The 21,820-nt window shown below is 42.6% G+C and overlaps 1 protein-coding gene across 1 annotated transcript in view; it reads left to right on the forward strand.

Moving 5' to 3' along the window:
• Positions 1-1,555: 1,555 nt before the first annotated feature.
• Positions 1,556-21,820, forward strand: part of foxo3b (forkhead box O3b) — a 46,772-nt gene continuing 26,507 nt past the window's right edge. The window contains exons 1-2 of the mRNA XM_030721096.1: positions 1,556-1,778; positions 2,120-2,838. Of these exons, the coding sequence (XP_030576956.1) occupies positions 2,281-2,838 (558 nt within the window). The 5' untranslated portion in view covers positions 1,556-1,778; positions 2,120-2,280. The remainder of the gene's footprint in view (positions 1,779-2,119; positions 2,839-21,820) is intronic.

Consider the following 21,820-nt stretch of genomic DNA (forward strand, 5'->3'; position numbering starts at 1 on the left):
CACATCGACTACGCATTTAACTCTGTAGGAGCCAAACTGCTGCATCAGGTATTCTCTTTGATGCGAAGAGAACAAAAACCATTGCACAATGTGTGTAATCCTGTACAGTAACACACTCCAGACTGCTGCTGTGAATGAGCGTGTGAGCTGTAGGCTACCAGCCCGCCTGGGAAAATGTGTGTCAGTGACCACAGTAAAACAATAGTGTTAGTAATAACCTGCTGATAATTGCTGCTTGTGTACTGTGATGAGACCTACTCAAAGGCCAGCACAGGGCCGTTTATTTGCACGATTTAACTGCAGCAGAAGCAACATCCTTACCCCTAAATGTGACAATGACGCCATAAAAAATAAAATGCAATGAAATAAATCAAATTAGCATATAAATAGAAACGTGTTATTGGCTCAAATGCCCAAAACACAGAAGCATAAATCCATACTGTAATGCTTCAGTGATATTTTTGTTTTGGTCTGCCATGAACGCGCATTCCTGCACAGAAAGGCGAGCACGCGCATGCAGCCCTCAGTGAAACAAAGACGTGGACGAGGCTCTTTTGAAGCAATCAAGGTGGAGGGGAAGCAGCGGGGAGGAGGCGATGGAGGCCCAGAGCATCACCACTTACTGGACCGAGAACCATCTAAGATTACACTCCTCAGCTCTGGAAAGGGTGATGTCATCCTGGACTACAGGAGTGGGCGTGGCATGTGTGCCGTGACAGGCGTGATTGACTAATTAAAGGCACAATCAGCCACTGAACTTTGGCTGCTAGATAATGTTTGACCACAGTGTTTTAAAGATATCATAGTACACGTTATTTAAAAAATGAATAAAGTTGTGAATGATGATCTGAACCTCTACCCCAACACCTCTGCAGTCTATAAGTTATTGTTTATAAGGGAAACAATTGGCCAGATTAAAAAGAATTAGGATGTTAACTTTGAGGATGAATGTGAATAGGTATTTATTGAATATATAGATATATATATTGGCCAGAAAAATGAGCAATTTAATACTAAATTATATAAAACTTAAAGAAAATGTACTATTTTGTGATATTTTATAAAACAACTAATAAAGTGACAGTAACCTGTTTCTTTCTAATATAATTAATATAAAAATACACTTGTTTTGCCACAAATAAAATTTACTTAAACATGTATGTTGCAAACTTTCCTTTAACAGTAAAATTCTTTCTGAAACAAACATGTTAAGGAGTTCAGTGTTTCTCCATTCCTTCTCCTCCTGTGTCCTTTAATTTCTTTGTACACCACCAACATGTCAGGACGTGTCTCAGCCATGCAATCTATAGTTCCAGCCTCCCTCTCTGCGCGCAGAGACACAGCCGTCCGATATGGCTGTAGTGTCACTTTAAAAGGCGATCCCATGCGCAGGATCCAGGGGGCTGGTCTTTAATCGACTTGTGTGTGCGCGCGCGCGTGTCTGTATGTGTGTGTGTGTGCGTGCGTGCGTGCGTACAGAGTGTGTGTGTGTGTGTGCGCCTGTGTGTATGTATCGCAGTGTGGAGAGCAGATCAAGATACAGTAGTAACCCAGAGTGAGGTGGCAGTCTTATTCCACATCGACACCGACTTGCCCTGCATGCGTCCCGTCAGTCTTTACATCGCTGAGCTCACTTAAGGAGTGAAAGAGAAAAGAGTCAAGATGGCAACTGGAAGTGGCTGTGGACAATCCGGGATCTAGTTTCTTCTGTATTTATTTATTTTTTATTTTATTTTTATTTTTTGTTTTCAAGGAGCGCAAGTCACTGGCCGTGCAAGGTATTTAATTTAAAGTGTTCGGGGCAGATTTATGTCCCAGAGAAAGGAGGTTTTAGCACTTTCTCCTCCGCCGCTGGTGTCCAGATCCTTGCACCAGGAGGGGTTTTGCGTAGAGCTTCTATTAATGAGCAAGTAGTATTTCATTATAAATGTAGTGACGATTACTGGGGGAAGATAGCTTTTTAAATCAGTTTTGCGGAGCCATTTTTAAACAGTAGTAGTGTAGCTTCATTGACAGTTGTTAAACACGCTCAGCTCTGTATTTTGTAGGCTGATTTTGGCATGTCTGTAACTAAGAGCTCTGGATTTGATTTTTTTTTTCTTCTTTCTGTCCTTCCCAGGCGTGAATAGTAAGTTTTTCTCGGGAATTATCTGCTATAGAATTAGCAACAAAGGACGGGAGCGCGCATTCATGGGATGCGACTTTGACAGCTCTTCATTTCTTGTCCTGTAACTTTATTACCTGGCAGCGGGGGCGAGATTGTGATTGGAGCTTGAGAGAATGGCTGAGGCTCAGCTCTCCGACACACTCCCGAGCCTGGAGGTGGCTATTGACCCGGACTTTGAGCCCCAAAAGCGGCCGAGGTCTTGCACCTGGCCTCTGCCGCGACCAGACTCGAGCGCGGTGAAACCGGAGAGCAATGACACAGATATTATACCCGAAGAAGAGGATGACGAAGAGGACAGTGCCACCGCAGCTGCCATCAGTGTCAATGGCTCTGGCGCGGCGGCAGAAGATCAGAGCAGCAATAGTCCCGTTCCCGATGGAGCGCTCTCCTCACCCGGCCAAGAGAGCGGTGGTTCCCCGCTCTCCACACACTCCCCGACGACCACCTCCGGCACTCTGAACCCCAGCAGCTTGTCTGCCGTGCAGACCCCAAGGAAAGCATCATCTCGCCGGAACGCCTGGGGAAATCTCTCCTACGCCGACCTGATAACCAAAGCCATTGAGAGCTCGCCAGAAAAGAGACTGACACTGTCCCAAATTTATGACTGGATGGTGAGATCCATCCCCTACTTCAAAGACAAAGGCGACAGCAACAGCTCTGCAGGATGGAAGGTAAGAGTCGTCCCACCATCCACCCACCAGGCCCCCTCCTTCCTCCATCAAAACAAAAACAAAAAGCATGTGGCTTGCAAACCCACTGACGTACACTCACAAACAGACACTCACATGCACTCAATTATGCCAACACTGTGGATTTTCTTTCCCCCCAGCATCTATTTGGGAAATCTGGCACTCATTACACCTCTCATTATCATACTAATGGAAAACACAGAGCAGTAAAAAAAACAGAGAAAAATGAATTTAAAAAGAAAAAAAAAAAGATCACGAAGCTCTATAAGCAGTATGTGGTTTGATGACCTTTTTTGATATGACATTTTGTTCTTATCCCAGTAAATATAATAAGACTTTGGAAAATGTTCAAGTTCCTGATGCGTCATATTTCATTGATGGGTGGAACTGGAGCAAAAACACTTGAACCGGTTTGTCTGGAAACACTGTAGCATATTTTGAGTGAAGCACCGCTATATTGGACTCTCAATGGTGCAATTACATAAGACAGTTACTGAAAAGCAAATAATCCACTTGGCCAAGGAACTGAATGTAAATATAACAATTTAGCACTAATGCTCTGTGGAAACATTTGAGAAGGTCTCTATTTTATGACTAACCTCTGCAATGAAACCTCACTGTGGTTCACAGCAGCCATTCAGTCTTTTTGTGGTTGTGAGATTAGAATGACACTATGAGACTATTACTATCACTTCATTTTTTAAAAATATATATTTAGAAGCTACGTTTCCATCATGACACTGTAACCACTAAAGCAATGCCCTGTTTGCTATTTGTTATGTAAACCTTGGCACGGATCTGCCAGTCTCCTGGGTCAGGTAAGCAACTGCCAAGGTTGCTGATCCTGCCATGGGGGAATTACATAAGATCTGCCCTGAGTTTGGGTGAGCTGTTATGCATCGATCTGGTGACTGAAAAGGCATATGGGGACTGTGAAAAAAGACAGGGCATAGAAGGGAGGTACAAAAGGTCAGAGAGCAGAGATTAACACCTACCATAAGCTGAAGGACCAGTCCTGTGGGGGCCCATATTTTGTCAGCTTCTCAAGTTTTCCTATGTGGTATGTTTCAGTGTGTAGCCTCATCAAGGCCGAGTTCACCATCACCATGCAGGGCTGTTACTCCTGGAATTTCGGGCATGAGGGCCAAGCTGTCAGAGGTTTAGTGTTACAAATGGCCTGTCAGTAAATCTTGGCTGCAGCTCACAGCCTATGCCTTCTTTAGTTGTTGTATAAGACAGGCAGACTAGCTGTTTCTAGCTAGAACAGAGTTTCAGCACCATATTCTATCACAAATCAGTGATACAGAGTGGTGCAGCTCATTTTAACCAGGCATATTTCATTCAAGTGGCAAATGCGTCTCTCAGTGTCATGCAACTCTTCACCTCCGTTGATTCTAGGAAATGAGGAGTGAAAAGCTTTTATTGAGATCATCAGCATGAGCAACCCTGAGGTTTCCAAAAAAGAAATCTTACATGAATCATTTTAACATTTGTTTTCAGACTGAACAAAGATAAACAGAGAAATTAGACGCCTGGATCAGGAATCTTCAGGATGCTTGCCAGCTGACTAACCAGAAACATATTCTTTTGCGTGCTGGTTTGTTTACATGTGTGATGCTGTGGAAATCTTTCCATTTAGCATGTGTTGGTGCTGGAGCGGTGGTAGCAAATTAGGTAAAGTGGTTCGCGTGTGCAGGTTTCCAGACTGCAAGAACCGAGAGCGAAGTTTTCAGTCCAGCTGATCTCGGGCTTTTCTTCCTGTGGTTTTTGGGGATGCAAAATAGCATCTCCAGGATAGTGATGTTTGTCAAAGCCACAAAATTCATTAGTCGTACTTCCACAGCTGGGATGACTCTCATCCATAGAAGCATCTAGTTTTTCCATGTCTGGCACACAAATGTCTCAGACTGGGAAAAAAAGGTTTAAAATGCATGATAATCACCACAATAAACATGGTGCAGACATTGTTTTGTGCAACTCCTGATTCACCACATCTGTACATTGGAGGTGGAGACTGTAAAGTTCATAATAAAGCCACATCAAGGAGGATTTTGCAAGGTTGAAATAATCTGTTAGTCTTTAAAATTGCTCTAAAATAATGAGCAGGCTTCTCAGCATTAAGGCCTGAGCATGTCCCAAGCTGCAATAAGGTTTTAGTGAAAAGCCCATGAAACTAAAGACAGACTGCAGAGCCTGGGTTTTAGAGGACTGCCTCTGCTTTGCTCTTAGGTTTCACCTCCACATAGAGGTTTGAACACCTACAGTTTCATGCACTCAAGGCACCTTTGTTGAAGAGATTTGCTGAGCAAATCCTAGTAATCCTCCTGAGGTTTCTCTCCCAGGTTCCCACCTACATCATTGTGCTCCATATCTTTCTCAGTTAACCATCAGCCTTGGTAAAAGTAGATAGCCAACAATAACACTTTTATTGCCTTAGATTGTCTTTAACCAAGGAAGGATACTGGGTATGCTTTTAAAGAAACATGTACCGTTGGTCATTAACTTGTTAGTAGACAGTGAAAACAAGGTAAAAAAAAAAAAGTATCTGGATAAAAGGAAGTTCACACTGAGCCTCACATTCAAGCATTTTTTCTGTACTTGTATTAAAAATACTACACTATGCTCAACCATAGACCCTCTAGTGAGGTCTAAACCCAGAAACAGGATAAAGTTAGCATTTTCCTTGAGTGTGCTGGGTTGAATAAGTCTAACTTTTTTGGCTGAACCAGAATATGATGGGGGTGGGGGGTGGGGGGCAGGTCTGGTTCAGAGTTGCTGAAATGTGCGCTAAGAAAAGCTTTGGGATGGCAGAGGAGTGAATCTCAAAATAGCACACATGCATGCACACGTATCGGGGTGTGTGTGTGTGTGTGTGTGTGTCTGTGTGTGTCTGTGTTTGCATAAACAAAAGATTAGGTGCACCTGTGTGTATTGCTGTGCAAGTACATGCAAGTATTCTTAACTGCACTGAACTTTGTGCTCTGGTGTTACTTAACCTCACTGTAATAGGTTCCCTGTTCCCAATAGCTGCCCGTCACAGGCCACAAGGCCCAGTTATGTCACATTCATAATTAAGGTTAAGAGGTTGTAACAGCTACATGGTTAAAAAAGGACTGTTATCTCCTTCTGACAGAAAGTTGATTGCTTAAGTTCTCGTGTGTGTGTGTGTGTGTGTGTGTGTGTGTGTGTGTGTGTGTGTGTGTGTGTGTGTGTGTGTGTGTGTGTGTGTGTGTGTGTGTGTGTTTTTAACAGGGTTATACCAGACATTCCCACGCAGACATGCTCAGACATATCTAGTGCATTTGTCTGGTCATGTTCAGACTCACCCCCATTTTAATTAATGCAGGGGTCTGAAGTGAGTTTTATTGATTAGATTACTTTAATCTTTAAGATCCTTAGTGTTTCAACACATTTTAAACAAATCTCAAAATCCTCGGGCAATTGACGGCTGCTTCTAGATACTTCAGGCTGAGCTTAAACCGCAAAGCAATGACTCAAAACCACATGAGTTAAAGGTACATTATCTGATTCTCACTCTATAAAGAGACAAGAAAACAGGTTCATCTGTGGAACAGCTGCAAAAGTCACACAAACAGAGATATAAACAGGCTGCTGACCTACCATTTACACATTACTCTGACTCTGTGTGGAAAACAGGGCTTCAAAAGTCTGCATCTGATTATCATTTTAATGACCAGGCACTCTGAAACTGTTGATTCTTTGGAGTGGAAATTCTTTATTGTTTCTATTAGAGCAGGACAAGGTGGAGAAAAGGGAAGGAGCTCAGAAGGAAAACAAATATGTTTTCTTCACTTTTCGTTGGCTGGCATCATTCTAGTGTTGGTTAAGGTTTATTTGGGTGATAGGAGCCCAGTATGAGTGCAGTCAGAAAACTAGAAAAGGCAAATAAAATACAATAAAACACCAGAATGTGCCAATAGGTTTTCATATGGGCTAAAACCTGCTTGCCATGGTGAAAGCTTTCTTTTTACACCACCACATCTTGCTTTTGCACATGGCCTTTTTCACCCTATATGTGACTCACCTGATCTGGTCTGAAAACACGTGATTGGCCAATGTTTCCCATAATGGGGCTAGATATTCTAAAGCCTAAAACCAGAGTCCAGGGGAGGCAAAGGAATCTAGTTTCCTCCCAGACTACTTAAATTACAGTCATATTATTAAGGATTTCTTTTGTCTGACAAGAGGGGAAAAACATGTGGCCTACCCCAGCTTTAAGCACCCTTTGAGGCTGATGACTGGATATTAACAAAATTCTCATAATACTGTTGAACATAACAAAAAAGATTAGGTGGGAGAAAGGGGTGGTGTATGTGTGTGTGTGTGTGTGTGTGTGTGTGTGTGTGTGTGTGTGTGTGTGTGTGTGTGTGTGTGTGTGTGTGTGTGTGTGTGTGTGTGTGTGTGTGTGGAGCACAATCTGAAGTCCTCTCAGATGGAGCTGGCATATTACCAAGTTGAAGGAACTGAAGCAAAAAAGGGGGAGTATGAAGACAGTAAGAGGAGGAGAAGAGAGGAGGGGGCTGATGGAGTAAATTAACAAGCTTTGCTCTAAACTGGGGTATTACAACTGCCCTCTGGCTGTGATTCCCCAAGGAGGGGTATGAGGGTGTGTGAGACGAAAGGGACAATGGGTTATGGGAACTCACCAGCTCCAGGCACCCCCTCAAGTCTGAATAGTGTCTTCCAGTGCAGTCAACCTCGGTGTGGAGGAAACCCCCAGGTTCTGTTCCAGTTCCATTTCCAATTAATTGAAACATCGTTTTCAAATGCCTGAGCAGCTTTTTTCCATCTAGATGTATATCTGAAAATTATTCTATAGGGACAAAAGTATGCGGACAAGTCAAAAATCACATCCATATGTGATTTCTGCATAAGTCATGGGGAATATTATGCTGATAGACTAGCGAGGAAGTCAGTCCACAAGAGTCTGTGGGTGAGCTCGTGGGAGACGATGGGTGATGAAGCCTGGCTTTGTCGCAATGGTTTTGGCTGGGGTGGGGGTCAGGGCTCCAGTTTCCAAACTCCACACATATGTTCTCAAAGAGGTGACAGTGAGAAACAATATAAAATGAGAATGGGGTCTTTCGCCTCTTGTTGGCTTTACAGAGTGAGAATAATGAGTTTGAGTACATTGCTTAGCTGTCTAGCTTTTTATTGTTTTAGATCATTCTCACGGTGTTTGACATTTTCAGCTGCGGCACACTGTTTTAAAAGGTTTAAAAAGCCACAGTTAGAGGTTGTGTGGCTTAAGATGGAGGCTAATGACGTGTAATAAAGCAGATGTTTTCTGACATGCCAACACCGTACTCAAAAAATATATATATATCTGCACTTGGAGATTTAAAGACCTGATTTTGAAGCAGAGGGCATTTCCCAAACTGTGTCGCAACTGTCTGATAATTCCTTTTGTGTGCTGAAGCATTAGGATTCCCCTTAAGTGGAACAAAGAAACCAAAACTGAAAACTCATAGGTGTCAGATAACAAAGGTGTACAAATACTTTTGGCAACTTGTATTATTAATCTCTGGCTCTCTTCCACAGCGTGCCTTTTGTCCTGCCTCTCTCCCCTCACCGCCAACCAATCACGGCAGATGACTGCCCCTCCCTGAGCCTGGTTCTGCCGGGGGGTTTCTTCCTGTTAAAAGGGAGTTTTTTTCTTTCCACTGTCGCAAAGTGCTTGCTCATAAGGGGTCATTTTGACTGTTGGGTTTTCTCTGTAATTACTGTAGTGTCTTTAACAATATAAAGCGCCTTGAGGGACTGTTTTGATTTGGCGCTATATAAATACAATTGAATTGAATTGAAATTGCACGTCAACAAGTGTCTCCATCTGTTCCTTCTTTCTAACTTTCATTACCTATCTCTGTCCATCTGATGGTGCGATAAAAACTGGGTATATTCTTCTTCAGATTGTCTGTCGTAATTAATCCAGGTAGTGAAACATGCTGAAATAAGCAAATTTTGAGTGTACATTATGGACATTTGTCAGAAGTCTGGACAAGGAAGAACATATTTTTTGTTTCTTTCCCTCTTTTTCCCTTAATTTTCTGGATCCTCACCACCCATGTCACCCTCCATATGATCTGTTCTCCTCAAAGACACCTCTCAATTATTCAGTGCACTTGGGATGAATTCAGATCACCGTATTAATTTTTAAAAGCCTGTTCTTGGCTAAAGGCGAACTCTCTCTCACCGTTTCTGTCTCTCCTTCACTGCTTGAACTCCCCCTTTTTTTTAACTCCGCTCTCTTTTTCTCACTGTCACACCATCCCTCATTATTTTCCTGCCAGCTCCCTCATTTGTCTGGATGTAAAACACTGTGGTGAGCAAAAACATGCCATTGCCCTGTAGCTTGCCGCTGCTCCTCTGAAGCACAACTCTTGAGATCTGTTGTGGGCTCTAATGAATGAAGATAAATCTCAGGCCTCTCCTCTCGTTACAGAAAAAAAAAAAAGGAGTCAAGGCAGTATCAAGGGAGTATCCCTCTTTTGGGGGGCCATTATGGTAACACTACACCATTTTTGAGACGCTCAAGACATATCTAAAATACAAACACATGTGCCTTAGGCACGAATTACAGGCTCAAGACGAGGGCTGAATTTGAATCAGCATTTTGTCTCGTGCAGCGAGGAGTTAGGGTTGGGCGATATGTTCACATTTTCAAACAATCATCAGTCCAACATCTGGCGATTGGCAGCATATTTTCCTAGGGTTTTGTGTGCACACCTGTAAATTATGGTCCCAGTTAAAAGCCAGAAAGGATGATAAAGAAAGGCGTGCTTTCAGGCGGGACTGTGCGGCATCCCTCTGCCTCTCGAGTCAGATCCAGCCTTGCTTGCAGCCAGTTTAAAAGCTTCCCGGTCCAAAATGTGCAGTTCCAGGCTCTAATACAGGACTCGACTAACCAAGAGGTGATGTCAGCTACGTCCATCTTTTATATACAGTTTGTGTCAGAGATCATTACCAATGACATGTGTTGAGCGTTTCTGTCAGTAACTGTATACACCTCTCCACTATAGCTCAACACAACAAAAAAGAGGGAGGCTCCTCAGCTTTCGAACAGGATTACACAAACATATATTTAATGAATGGACTTTAGAGGAGGTGGTGAGTGGGTTTTGTTCCCTTTGGACAGAGCCAGGACAGCTGTTTTCCCACTGCTGCTGGTGTTTATGCTTAGCTCAACTAATGGGCCTTTGGTTCAACTGTATATTTACTCTACAGGCAACAGAATGGTATCAATTTATCTTATCTAGTGTTTGTTAAGATTGAATATGAGCACATTTATCCTCATTTTTAGCCGTTCCCTCAAACATATCACTTTTAAGAGGCCTCATTTTTTATTAGCGGTGGTGACTATTACTGGCTGTGTTACAGTTATAACACAGTTATTTCCCACAGCCCGCATGCTAACAATCATAGGTGGAATTTTCCCAGAGGATTATTTAAAGTTGTTCATTACTTTATAAAAGTGCAGCTATCATGGTGCAGATTCTTTCCAGGGCCTGTTCAATCACCAACATTTGTGACGCTGCTATCGAGGCACCCTCACATTGCAAAACATTGGCTCAGGAGTTTATATGACATCAGATTACACTGATCTTTTCCAACTGTTGGTTCACGAAACTGGTGTTTCAGTCAGATAACTGCAGCAAAGTGTATGGCTGAAGTTGCAAGAGTCATCACAAGCTGCTGAATAAAGAAAGCTTTGGAGTTACAAAAAGTTTCTAGGAAAAAAAAAAAAATCCATACTGTATACATGTATGCAGGTATTTTAACATCTAGGACCAATACCTAAGTCAGCATGGTGGAGCAGTGGTTTATGTGGTGGTTAAAGAGTTAGTTTTTACCTGAAGGGCCACAGTTAAATGTTGTATAGTAGCTTTGAAAGCATGCCATTACATGCCTTCCTGCTCCAGCCCTGCTGTTCTGTAATTGACCCTGGCCTTCAACCTCCCGAGGGAAAGGTTAACCAAAGCACTTTTCTGGAGCAGAGTCTGAGCAGGAAAGTTGAAACTATACAAGACAGAATACAGAAACATCAGTCTGGAAAATGCACATGCTGCTCCAAGACACGTGTGTTTGACTCTGTAAAAATAAATAAAACATGGAGGAAAACAGCAATTATAGATCCCCTTTAGCCCAGTTTGCTCTTTCTAAATAAGCTGAACTGGCCTGAACTGCATTTTCACTGTACGCATTGTGTTATTAATTTTGGTAAATAAGTATATTTTCCAAAATGTCTTGAAGTGATGTGCAACAAACTGTGTCGTCCTCCTCAATCTGTTGTAATCCAGCTCAAGTATGTATTGACAGAGCATACAAAACAATGGGCTTGAATGCAAGAAAGGAAATATTTTGTTTCTAGAAAACAGGAAATGAGCAGTGGACCAAAGGAAGTCTTGCTGGGCAGTCAAGAATATAGCTAATGACTGTCTAAAAAACTGTTATCAGCACAGCTGCTGTAGGCATGAGTGTGCGTTCATACGTGTGCGTGCATAAAGGCATGCATACCAACAGGGCAAAGGGCGGGGTTTATTTATCTGTCTCCATAGCAGCCAACAACTTGTCAGTCAGGTTGGGGGTGTGTGCTTGCAGTTTAGGTGACAGCTGATAACAAGGTGACCTAGTGAACAAGTTGCTTACATACACACACACATATGCAGAGTCAGCGTGCATGTACCTCCCGTTGTGGCCTTATTTCTCAGTTTCTCTGATAACCACATTGCTAAAGTGGGCCCCTTCTCTCTCTGCCTCCTCCTCCTCTTTTGCAATCAAGTCCCTTCACCACCCTGCACACCAGCGTACTCTAATATATACACAGAGTGCCTTATGTGTTGATTTTTTAAATATATTTTTAGAGGCGGGGGTGTTTATAAGCAGCAATGTGTGCTTAGCAGGTAAAGCTCTGAATATCTCCCCTCTCCGCACTACCGTCGTCACCCGCACTCTGTCAACAGATATCTGCCTGAGGCGTATTTGAAGTTATCATTTCTGAATGTGGCTCTCCAATGTGACTCCTGGCTTTTAAACTTTAATTTGTTTTCTTCTGAGCTTGTCTCTTTCAATCACACCGCTCCACCTATCTGGCATCACAGAGTCTGTAAAGGACAGGATGAGCTACTGTTCCTGATTAACATTTAATTGAGTACAATAAAGCTTTCTGTGTCAGAGGAGAAGGATGGAGAAGAAGAAAGGGGTGGGGAAAAAAAACCCCACTTTGACAAGTCTTTCAGTGTTGCTCTGTCAACCCATACTCCTCCATCTCAGTATTATTGATGACAGCAGATTAAACCAGGATTATGTTAGATTAGGTGTTTTGGAAGCCGTAGTCAAGCTAAATTCAGCCGCCCCACCTGTGTGTGTATCTAGGTGTCTACAAGCATGTATCACATGTTTGCATATGTGTGAGTCACAGAATTAGACAAAGTCATTATGACTAGTTCTCAGTGACGTGTTATATTAGCTCAGTGTCTGTCACAGTCATACACAAAAGGAGTTCAGGTACTTTCCAATCAAAAGCCAATAACAATATTCGCCATTAACGGCCATGAAATGACAGAATTCCTACTTCATGCATACAATAAATCTTTTCTTCTCTAATAACCTGTTCAACCTGTATTTGAAGTAGAAATCAGTAAGTGTTTACGTCAGTGTAAAGTAACTTAACATGTTTTAGCTTTAAACTGGCTGGTTGCTTGAAATAGGTTTTTAATATCAGTCTTATCTAGTTTATTGACAAAATCAATAAAAGAGAAATTATGACACAACATGCCGTCTGAACTGTAAGTTCTCTGGTAAAAGCAGTTTGATATTTAAAAAATCAATAACTTTATATAAATAAAAAAAATTTAGTGAAAGCTCAGCATAATCTGTATAAATTAAATTACTGATTTTTAATTCAATTAACCAGTAAAATGAACTCCACCCAGCTAAATTATCCACAGATTATGGCTCAGTCACACTAGAGTAAAAATAATATGGTAGCCTCAGATAGATTTGTAAAAATCTGCAGTTGCTCCGTCTGGTTTCATTAAATTTTCTCCTATTGTAGATAACTTGCAAGTAATTGTGGTGGCCAACGTGCAACACCTTCAACCTCTCGGCAACCAAAGATTGGACAGGTTGCCTGGAGGGAGGCAATCTGTCTCCAGACAATCAGGGTATGATTGCAATTACTGACTGCAGTCACTCTCAGACAGATTGGCGAAGGTTTGCAAATACTTGCCGTCTAATTTGTAAACGCAGACAGATTGCCAGCATATTAATCTGAGTCAGTCTGCGCCAATAAGTTCAGCTCTTTGCAATAGAGAACCCGACTCAGCTCGTTGCCAGCTGGTTGCATTCTGGTTATATTCCTACATAAAACCAAGGTTGTCATTTGTGCAGTTAAATCACTATCCTGCAGCAACTGTGTCAGTATGTGTGGAGGAATTTTTGAATTTCCTCTAGGAGGTGCTGGTTGGACTAATTATTAATGTGAATTTCTGTTTAATCTGAATTTCTGTGTATGCAGACAGCAACAGTTTGTGTTTAATTGCCAACTTGACCCCATTCATTTGTAGATTGTCTCCATCTTATTGCTATTTTATCGCCATCTTGAAGCACCAAAGTTGCTTTGAAGATGGCACCTGACTGCGAGAGGTCACAGATCTTGTCCCAATCTTGTTCCAAGCAACCATTTCAAAGGCAACATCAGAATTTCATTATCTCCAGTCTCCCACCACTGTTTTCCCTAGTTTGACTCCAGCATTAATCAATAATGAAAATAATTCTCACAGTGAAAAACTGTTTTAACATTTGTTCAGGGTGCCAGGGTGCAGTCTCACATGCCGTGGAGGCCCTCCAACCACGAAGACGGCACTCCCAGATTTGATAAGCGAAGGCTGAGAGTGCCATCAAACAGCCACCTGTTCAACCCACAGGCTTTCTGTGCAGACACACAGCATTCTCTTTTCTCTGTGAAACCTAATAGGTCAGAGTCACACATGCAAAGCGTGTCAGTTTCTGGTATGAATTGCACAGCCTGAGATGTGTTGCTGTACACATGCTGGGCTCCAGTGTTCCACATCCTCTATGCATCATTAAAATTAAGGAATGATGTTTTCTTTCTAGGGATGTGATAATAGTTCCCATAATGTCCCTGCAGCAATTTCTCCACACGAAATATGATCCCTTGTTGTGTGTGTGTTAGATTTACCAACTGAGATGTGAGTAGCCAGCAGTTGTCCAGTGGGTATCGGGGTATTCTTCATGAAGTCACAACTATGGCCCAGCACTTCAGAGGTTGTGTGCAAATATGTGTGTGTGTGTGTGTGTGTGTGTGTGTGTGTGTGTGTGTGTGTGTGTGTGTGTGTGTGTGTGTGTGTGTGTGTGTGTGTGTGTGTGTGTGTGGACATGTTACAGTGGGATGAAGGCAAGCCATTGTTCAGCCTGCTTTAGCCACTGCAACAGAAAGACGAGGCTGATGGCCACAGCTGAGGTTACATCAAAGAGTGTGTGTCTCTGTGTGTTCAGATCTGTACATTTATGCATTTGGACATGTTTAAACATTTTACACAAACACATTTGTTTGTCTTGTGTAATTTATGTTTTCACAAGTATCAAATATCTGACTTTGTTTTTTTTTTTTTTTCCCCTTTCCCTGCTCGCATGAGAGGCTAACTGCGAGGGTACAGAGAAACACGCAAGGGATAGAATTTCAATTAGACATTTTTCTTTGAGTCACCCTTTACAAACTGGAATCCATCTGCTCTGGGGCGGTGCACATTTAAAACTGGATCCATGAGCTATTGTATCCACTCACCACCTCTCATCTGCTGGTTTGGTCATACCGTACATGCCCAGTATCTCACACTTTAGTTTTCGCTTTGCCTGTATCTGACCTTCTGCTTTTTTTGTAGACATTCATGATTTCAACCTAATTATTTTAATCCTCAACGTTATCATTATGAGTTGCCATGTGTCTTCAAAATTAATGGCATTCCAATTAGTTTAAATTGCACTTTGTATTTAGTGCTAATTATCAAATTTGTGGTGACAAGGTAACCATTATGCCTGTGAAACCACTTGTTAGCTTCATTGCTGTGGGCATATTAGCATGCTAATGTTAGCCTGGGGCCTGGACAATCTGATACTTGCATAATATTGATCCAGTACAGACTAGGATAACTGGATTTACTGTGTCACAAGTAAGCAGCACTTCACCAATAGACCTTTACGCTTTGCTAGGACGATGGTGAATATAGCATTTAGGAAGCTATTTTTGTTTGCAAGTTTGCAGTAATTTGAGGCATAATGACAAACAGTGCTCAAGAGAGATGGCAGAAAAGCTCCTTAGCTCTTTTTTATTTTGTTGTGTAAGGTTTAAAACTTTTTAGGAAGCTTTTATTTCATGTACACATACGTAACAAATAGTCCTTTCCACTCCACTTTGTGTGTGCTTGGAGAAGAGCATATATGGTGATTATGATTCTTTCTTCACAAATTTGGGAACCAATGTACATCCTGAGATTGCCATCCATATTGAGGTTTTGCAGATACATGACCACTAACCATGTGATGTTAACTTGCTCACCATTTTGGATATGTGACCATCAGGTGACAATGTAGGGCCACGTGAAAAAGGCCCCAGACATACAGGTCTAAAAACTGGTCCGGAACCATCTGGCAACCACGGGTCACGAGAGAAAAATGTATATTCCCCAAAAACCTCCTTGTGATTGCTTTGGTCACTAGCATATTGCTGCAGTCATAGTGTGAATGGAAGTGACTCTCTGAATTGTGGTGAAACCGAAAAGTGTAACGCAATTCATAAAAGTAGAAGTTTTGCCTTTTGAAACATGTGGCTCCACTTTTACTTTGAAGGTGAACTTTTCCATTTCTGGTTTTACTACCACTGGGCTAGCAGTTAGTGAGCAATGGCTAAACAAACATGAGAAACTACAGGCAATTGTGGCAAACTGCTAGGAACCAAATCAGTCACTAGGACATTTTTGGTACAACACCTTATTTGCTACTGATTTCATCCAACAACAGCCAGAAACCTGCAGGAACCACTTGGGGAATATACATTTTTCCATAGCAAGTGGTGGTTGTGTCATGTCCAATATGGCTGGCAACTCTTGAGAAATATATCCATAACGTCATTCACCGAGAAACCTCAGAAGAAGAATTACTTCATAATCATATTTCTCTGCTTTGCAGAGAGAAGTACATCTTATTAATTTAACACTGATACCGCAATGAAACCCAAAGCTGGGTTATCTGTACTGGTATTGGAAATGAAAAGGCTTAAATCTGCCCATCCATATAAAGTAGATGCCAGATGCAGCTCAAGTCCTTTTAGTTCCCATATTTAACTGATGAGAGGAGAAGTCAATAAATGACCTTGAGAAAAAAACACTGTGGATCTGAGGAGCTTGGCTCCTTCCTTATTATTTCTTCCCTCTGTTATCTGTTATCATTTATGACCTCTCTGTTTGCACACCTGGGTTTTATAAGAGAGAGTGGGGGGAGGTTAGGAGGTTGATAAGGGTCAGCAGATATGCCAGCAGAACACAGCCACAGAAGATATGGGTAGATCTGATAAGCACGCACCAGCGTGCTGACAAAGCAAAAACTGACTTGACCTTCAGCTGAATAAGTTTTGTTTAAGAAGCACAATTTCAAAACTGAAGAGCTTACCGAAGAATGTTGCAAATGAATTCAGCCCTCTTGAACGTGAAACTCTTATTAGTTATTTAGATGTAAATGTGGGTTCATCTACCGTTACCTGATGAAGAGAAAGGTCAACCGGCTGGACCAGTGAGAGAAATGTTCCTGTTGGACTGCTCACTCACAAACCTACCTAGTGAGCTGATAGCAATGAACCTCCTCCACTTTCTCCCGCATACTTTGCTCTGGTGAAATTTAACATGCGAGTGTTGAATCTGATGCAGAGGCCTAAAACATCGATGGCACATTAAGGATAAGAGATCAGTGTTACAAGGCCAGATCTCTGGAGTGGCTGCATGTATATTTCTATAACAGTCATGACTCACTGTTAATGGAACATGCTGTACTTTCTGCACATGCATGACAGTTAGTGTAGGCCTTTTTGATTTATGATCACACAGACTGCATTTGTCCTTAACCTTGCATATACATGCAAACAGAACAACTCTGTGCACATCTGTTTTTGCACTGCATTCTCACCTTGGTCTGCACATATTTGTTTTAGTCAGGACATACCAGGCCATGCTTTTTTGGGCTCAAAGTTCAAAAAGGCTTTACTGCTTTCTAAGAAAAATGCATTGACCCTTTATTCTGAAGTTGATAACATTGAAAGGAAAATGATTTATGTATAGTTAGAGCACTCTGTTACATGGATTAGTATGTGTTGTGGCAGATTACACTCTGCATATCTTTGTTCTGCTCACCTTCTCTGTCTCTCACCACGTGCCATGTTTTTTTTGTTTTTTTTCGTCTGATGTGGATAGCTGGGCAGTGAATCCTCAGAAGTCTGTGTGTGTGTGTGTGTGTGTGTGTGTGTGTGTGTGTGTGTGTGTGTGTGTGTGTGTGTGTGTGTCTGTCTGTCTGGGTTTGTGCGTTACATTGCTTATGGGGGCATGAAATCGCTCCAAAACCCCAAGGCACATTGGGCACCGCTTCACCCAGACACAGAGTCTTCCTCTCTGTTGCTCTCTCCCTCATCCCTTCCTTCATCTTCACCCTGTGTGGCAGTATGTTTTTAGGCATTATGGGTATCTGTAATTACTCTTTGTTTGTAGATCATCACTCTGCTCCCAGAGTGACCTTCGTCCCAACCAGCTTGCCATCTGCCCATCAATCACTCAGCACCCTTGGTGCTGCTGAGAAGAGTAACCGATATCTAGAGACACTGACCTCAATACCTGGAGGGTCTCAAAATGGCTCGATGGCAAGGATAGATACAAAACACACACTGATACTTAGGAGGAAACAATGCACCAGTAGACATACAGAACAAATCCTTATACACCCTTCAAATAGGACCAACTCGAAGAGACGTTCTCAAGTGCGCATTTCTTATTTCCATGTTCTGCTCCAGGCTTCTGAATGTGTAGGAGCCCTGATATAGGGAAGGCTTTGTGCTCGCTATGAATATATATAAGCATGTGTGTGCAGGGAGGCCTGGGCTAATGCCGGGGAAAGCCCTGGCCTCAGCAGTTGTTGTACATTTGCCCCCAGAGAGCCTCAGTTTCCCTGTGCACACATTTTCCTTTCTGGAAGAAGCCTTCTGGTCACCCTTATGTGTAAAGACTTAAAAAAAAAAAAGAAAGCAAGAGTTGAGAAGAAGAAAGTGGGCCCATCGCCTTCTGCTTTTCTCCTCTTCTTCCTCTTCTTCCGTCAGTCCCTGAACATATTGGTGGAGGTGGCGGGGGGATGGGTACGTACAGTATTGGAACTCGTGATCTGGCTGGAGTGAATGTGCGGTCCCACCCTGTTACACTAATATTTATGTAAGAGACTTTACACACTATAGGCAACTGTAACCAAGGCCAATTAAAGGGATACATGAAATCCATCCTGATAAAAATACCTCATACGAGGAGTTAAAAATACCAAAATAACCAAACCCATATTTGAACTTGGCCTTTGCTCTGATCTCTGCTACACATCTGTAAAGTTTCGTGAGTCTAACCTGCACAGTTGTGATGTGAGTGTGGTTTCAAGTTGACAAAAACTGTCCACAGACATAAAAAAAACACCTGCCAAAGTACTTAAAACCACCTTTGTGGTAGTTCCCACTTCAGTTGGTGTTGCCAGGACACCATTTTGCATGTGAAATTTGGGGTTCCCACCCCTTCAGAATTAAAGCATCAGTGATCCTTTAATCTCAAAGTTGCATCTTTTACAGTCACATGGAGGAAGATTCTTTGCAGGGGAGGCAGAGCCCAGCTTTTTTCAGTAAAACTGATTGCACAGCAGCCAGAAGACTTCTTGCAGTGAGAGCAATATTGCATTCCTTTTGCTCTTTATTGGTTGTCAAAGTATTATGGGAAATGAAGGGGAAAAAACTAATTCAAGCAGAAGTATATAATGCTGGAACAAGAAAAAGTGGAGCATCAGAAGATTAAAATAAAACACTAACTTGCACTGACTTTTGAAAAGCTGAAAATTAAAACAGCTGCATCTGCAGCCAGCTGTAAGGGTGAAGGGGTGGCAGCCGCAGTGATCATTCCACCCTGAAGACCACAACATGCTGCCGTATGGCTCCACACCCTCCTCTCACCATGAGAGTGCTCTGCCATGGTGCAGTGCTCAGGCTGGAGGGTCATACCAGCACTCCACCCCTAATCACTTTGACTTTGAGTACAGTTTAATTATCTCGGACCCTCTCACTCTGGAGACAGCTTAACTAGTTGAGTGCTTCTCTCTGTTTTTTGTTTTTTTAAGTAGACTGGTCAATATTGGCGAGGTATCCTTTTTGTCATATGTGCATTATTCATGAAGGCCCATCACTACTGGCAGGCTTCACTATCCAGTGTGAAAAAAGAAAAAAGAAAAAAGGAAGGCCTGTAATCCATTTTCAGAGTATTGGCTCTGTTGTGTGATGCTGTGTGCGCCTCAATCTCTTCAAATATGGGTTAGTGTGCCTCACGATGCCTCTCTGCGCCTCCCTGCTGCCCCCTCTTTTTCCTTCAGTTTGCTTTTCTAAGCATTTTTGTTGTGGTTGTGACCCTTTTTCTTTCCTTCCCTTATTTTTGCCGCCACAGCAAAATGGTGGCAGAATAGAATAGAATAGAATAGAATAGAATAGAATAGAATATTTCTACTCTGTCCTATCTGTGTTGCATGTAAACACAGTCTTAACACTTATGTAAGCTTTTGTCTTAGAGCCTGCAGTCAGTTGGCTCCAGTTGGACTTTCCATGTTGATCACTGCCAAAGATGCCCTCATCATCTCTGTAGTGGCATCACAGGTGTGTCTGTGTAAGTGCATATTTGTGTAGTTTAGTGTGTGTGTGTGTGGGGGGGGGGGGGGGTCAGGCTGCTCAGCTGCTCAGTTTTTCTTTTCGTAATTCATCTACAGTGTATCGTATTTTATTTATTGTTCTGTATGGCACAAAGTCGACACATATGTGCAGTTCTTTTATTTTTAAGCGATTACTCACTCAGAATAGAGGTCTAATTTAGCTCTCATGGTCATCATGGGATTATGAGGTTTAGCAGCTAATGTAATCATGAGGTGCGCAACTGCTGAAAATGGTCGTCGCACTGGTGTTGCAGCAAAAAACCACAAACCAACAAAAGGTGTGGTATTCAGGACTTTTTGTATTGAATGACGGATTTCCACTTATTTTCATGCAGGGAGAGCAGTCACAGAAACATGAAAAGCAGCTGTTGTAAGGTGTAAACTGCAGCAATAAATCCTGCCATTTTTTGATATTTTTAGGTAACTCTTAGCTATGTTTAGAGACTCTTTGAGATTAAGGAGGTGTGGCTCTGAAAAGGTTAGGCTGAGCCTTGGACCGGGAATGGAGTGAGGACAAATATGGGCCATTAATCCACTATTTAACATTAGCCAGTATTAGCCTTCATCTGTCAGTGGTAGCAGCACCATGAAACACAGAGACTGAGAGCAAGTGTGAATTTTTGCCCGTTTGAGCCACATTTGCCTCTCAGTATCAGCCTCACTCTCACCCCCTTCTGTCTCTTTTCTTTTGCTCATTTTCAGTGACTCGCATCTGTCACCCTTTCTTCCTCTGTCTTGCTCATTCTCCCTGCCTCTGTATGATTACTGAAAACTGTACAGAGACAGTGCAAGAGCTCCGCGAAGAGTGGCCGATGCCATTGGCTGGCTGGCACTCCACCCCCACTCGTGATTGGCCGCGGGCCTCAACGTAGGATTCAATCAGCTGGGTGGAAGTGTATGTAGGTCAATGTGTAGTGATGTGAGCCTTTTCTCTCTCCACGTTCCCCTCCTCCACCGCCTGGGTTTGGTGAACCGGCTGTTGTGTTAATTGGCCACGTTCCAACTTTCAAACCCAGACTTGAGGCAAGAGAGGAAAAGGGGAATAAAATAGGGAGGTTAAAAGAGGAAGCGAGGTGAAGGAAGGAGGCAACAGAGCGTAGGAGAGCGTAGGCGGTGGGGGGGGGGTGAATTAACATGGGGTGCCCTGTTGCACCTAACAGTGCAGTAGTACAGTGTGTTAGTCAGTCAAACACACAGACATGTGTGCTATCCAAACAGGCACCTGCTGGCAAATATAGCAGCACAGTGTATTTTGTCTCTCACTGTTTGCTGGAAGAGATGGAGGAGAGGGAAAAGTATCACAAATAAATATGATAAAGGAGGCAGACTGAAACAGTGAACTGATGTTATACTGTTTCAAACCATGCACACTTCACCCAACTGCTTCTTCACACAGAGGCTGATCACAGGGCATCCTCAGTTCGCAGACCACAAATAACTTAGAAAGAGGATTGCTCGGTTATCTAATCGTCTGGGTTGTGACACTGTGCACAAAGTAAACCCATTCATTTGCACAGCAATCTTCCAACAGCTACCCCTCGCATCCTATAACAGCTTTTAAAGTTGAGTGCGCCGCCCAAGGAGAAGCCTGCTCGATGCTTCTGTACTCAGCTGAACCAGTGAATAATTCACGCTAACCCAAATTCTTCTAGTGTTTACCCTACCCCTAAGTGCTCCCACACACACACAGTCAAGCACCCCCTGTTAGTGGTGCTCCCTAGGCGTTGCCCATAGTAGACTAACCCAGACAAGCAGACTGTGAAAAGCAGACAAAATAAAGTCTTGTACACTTCACTTTACTACTCCCTCTGCACCCATGTCTGTCTGTGTACTTCACATTAAAAGCACCCTGCAGCAGTTTGTGTTCTCTGCAGCCCCCCCAAGTCTGTCTGTGTCTCTCTATCTACATATCTAACCCTTTCATACACGCCTGCATTTTCTGTTA

This window comes from Archocentrus centrarchus, chromosome 24 (genome assembly GCF_007364275.1).
Source record: "Archocentrus centrarchus isolate MPI-CPG fArcCen1 chromosome 24, fArcCen1, whole genome shotgun sequence".
NCBI classification, from domain to species: Eukaryota; Metazoa; Chordata; class Actinopteri; order Cichliformes; family Cichlidae; genus Archocentrus; species Archocentrus centrarchus.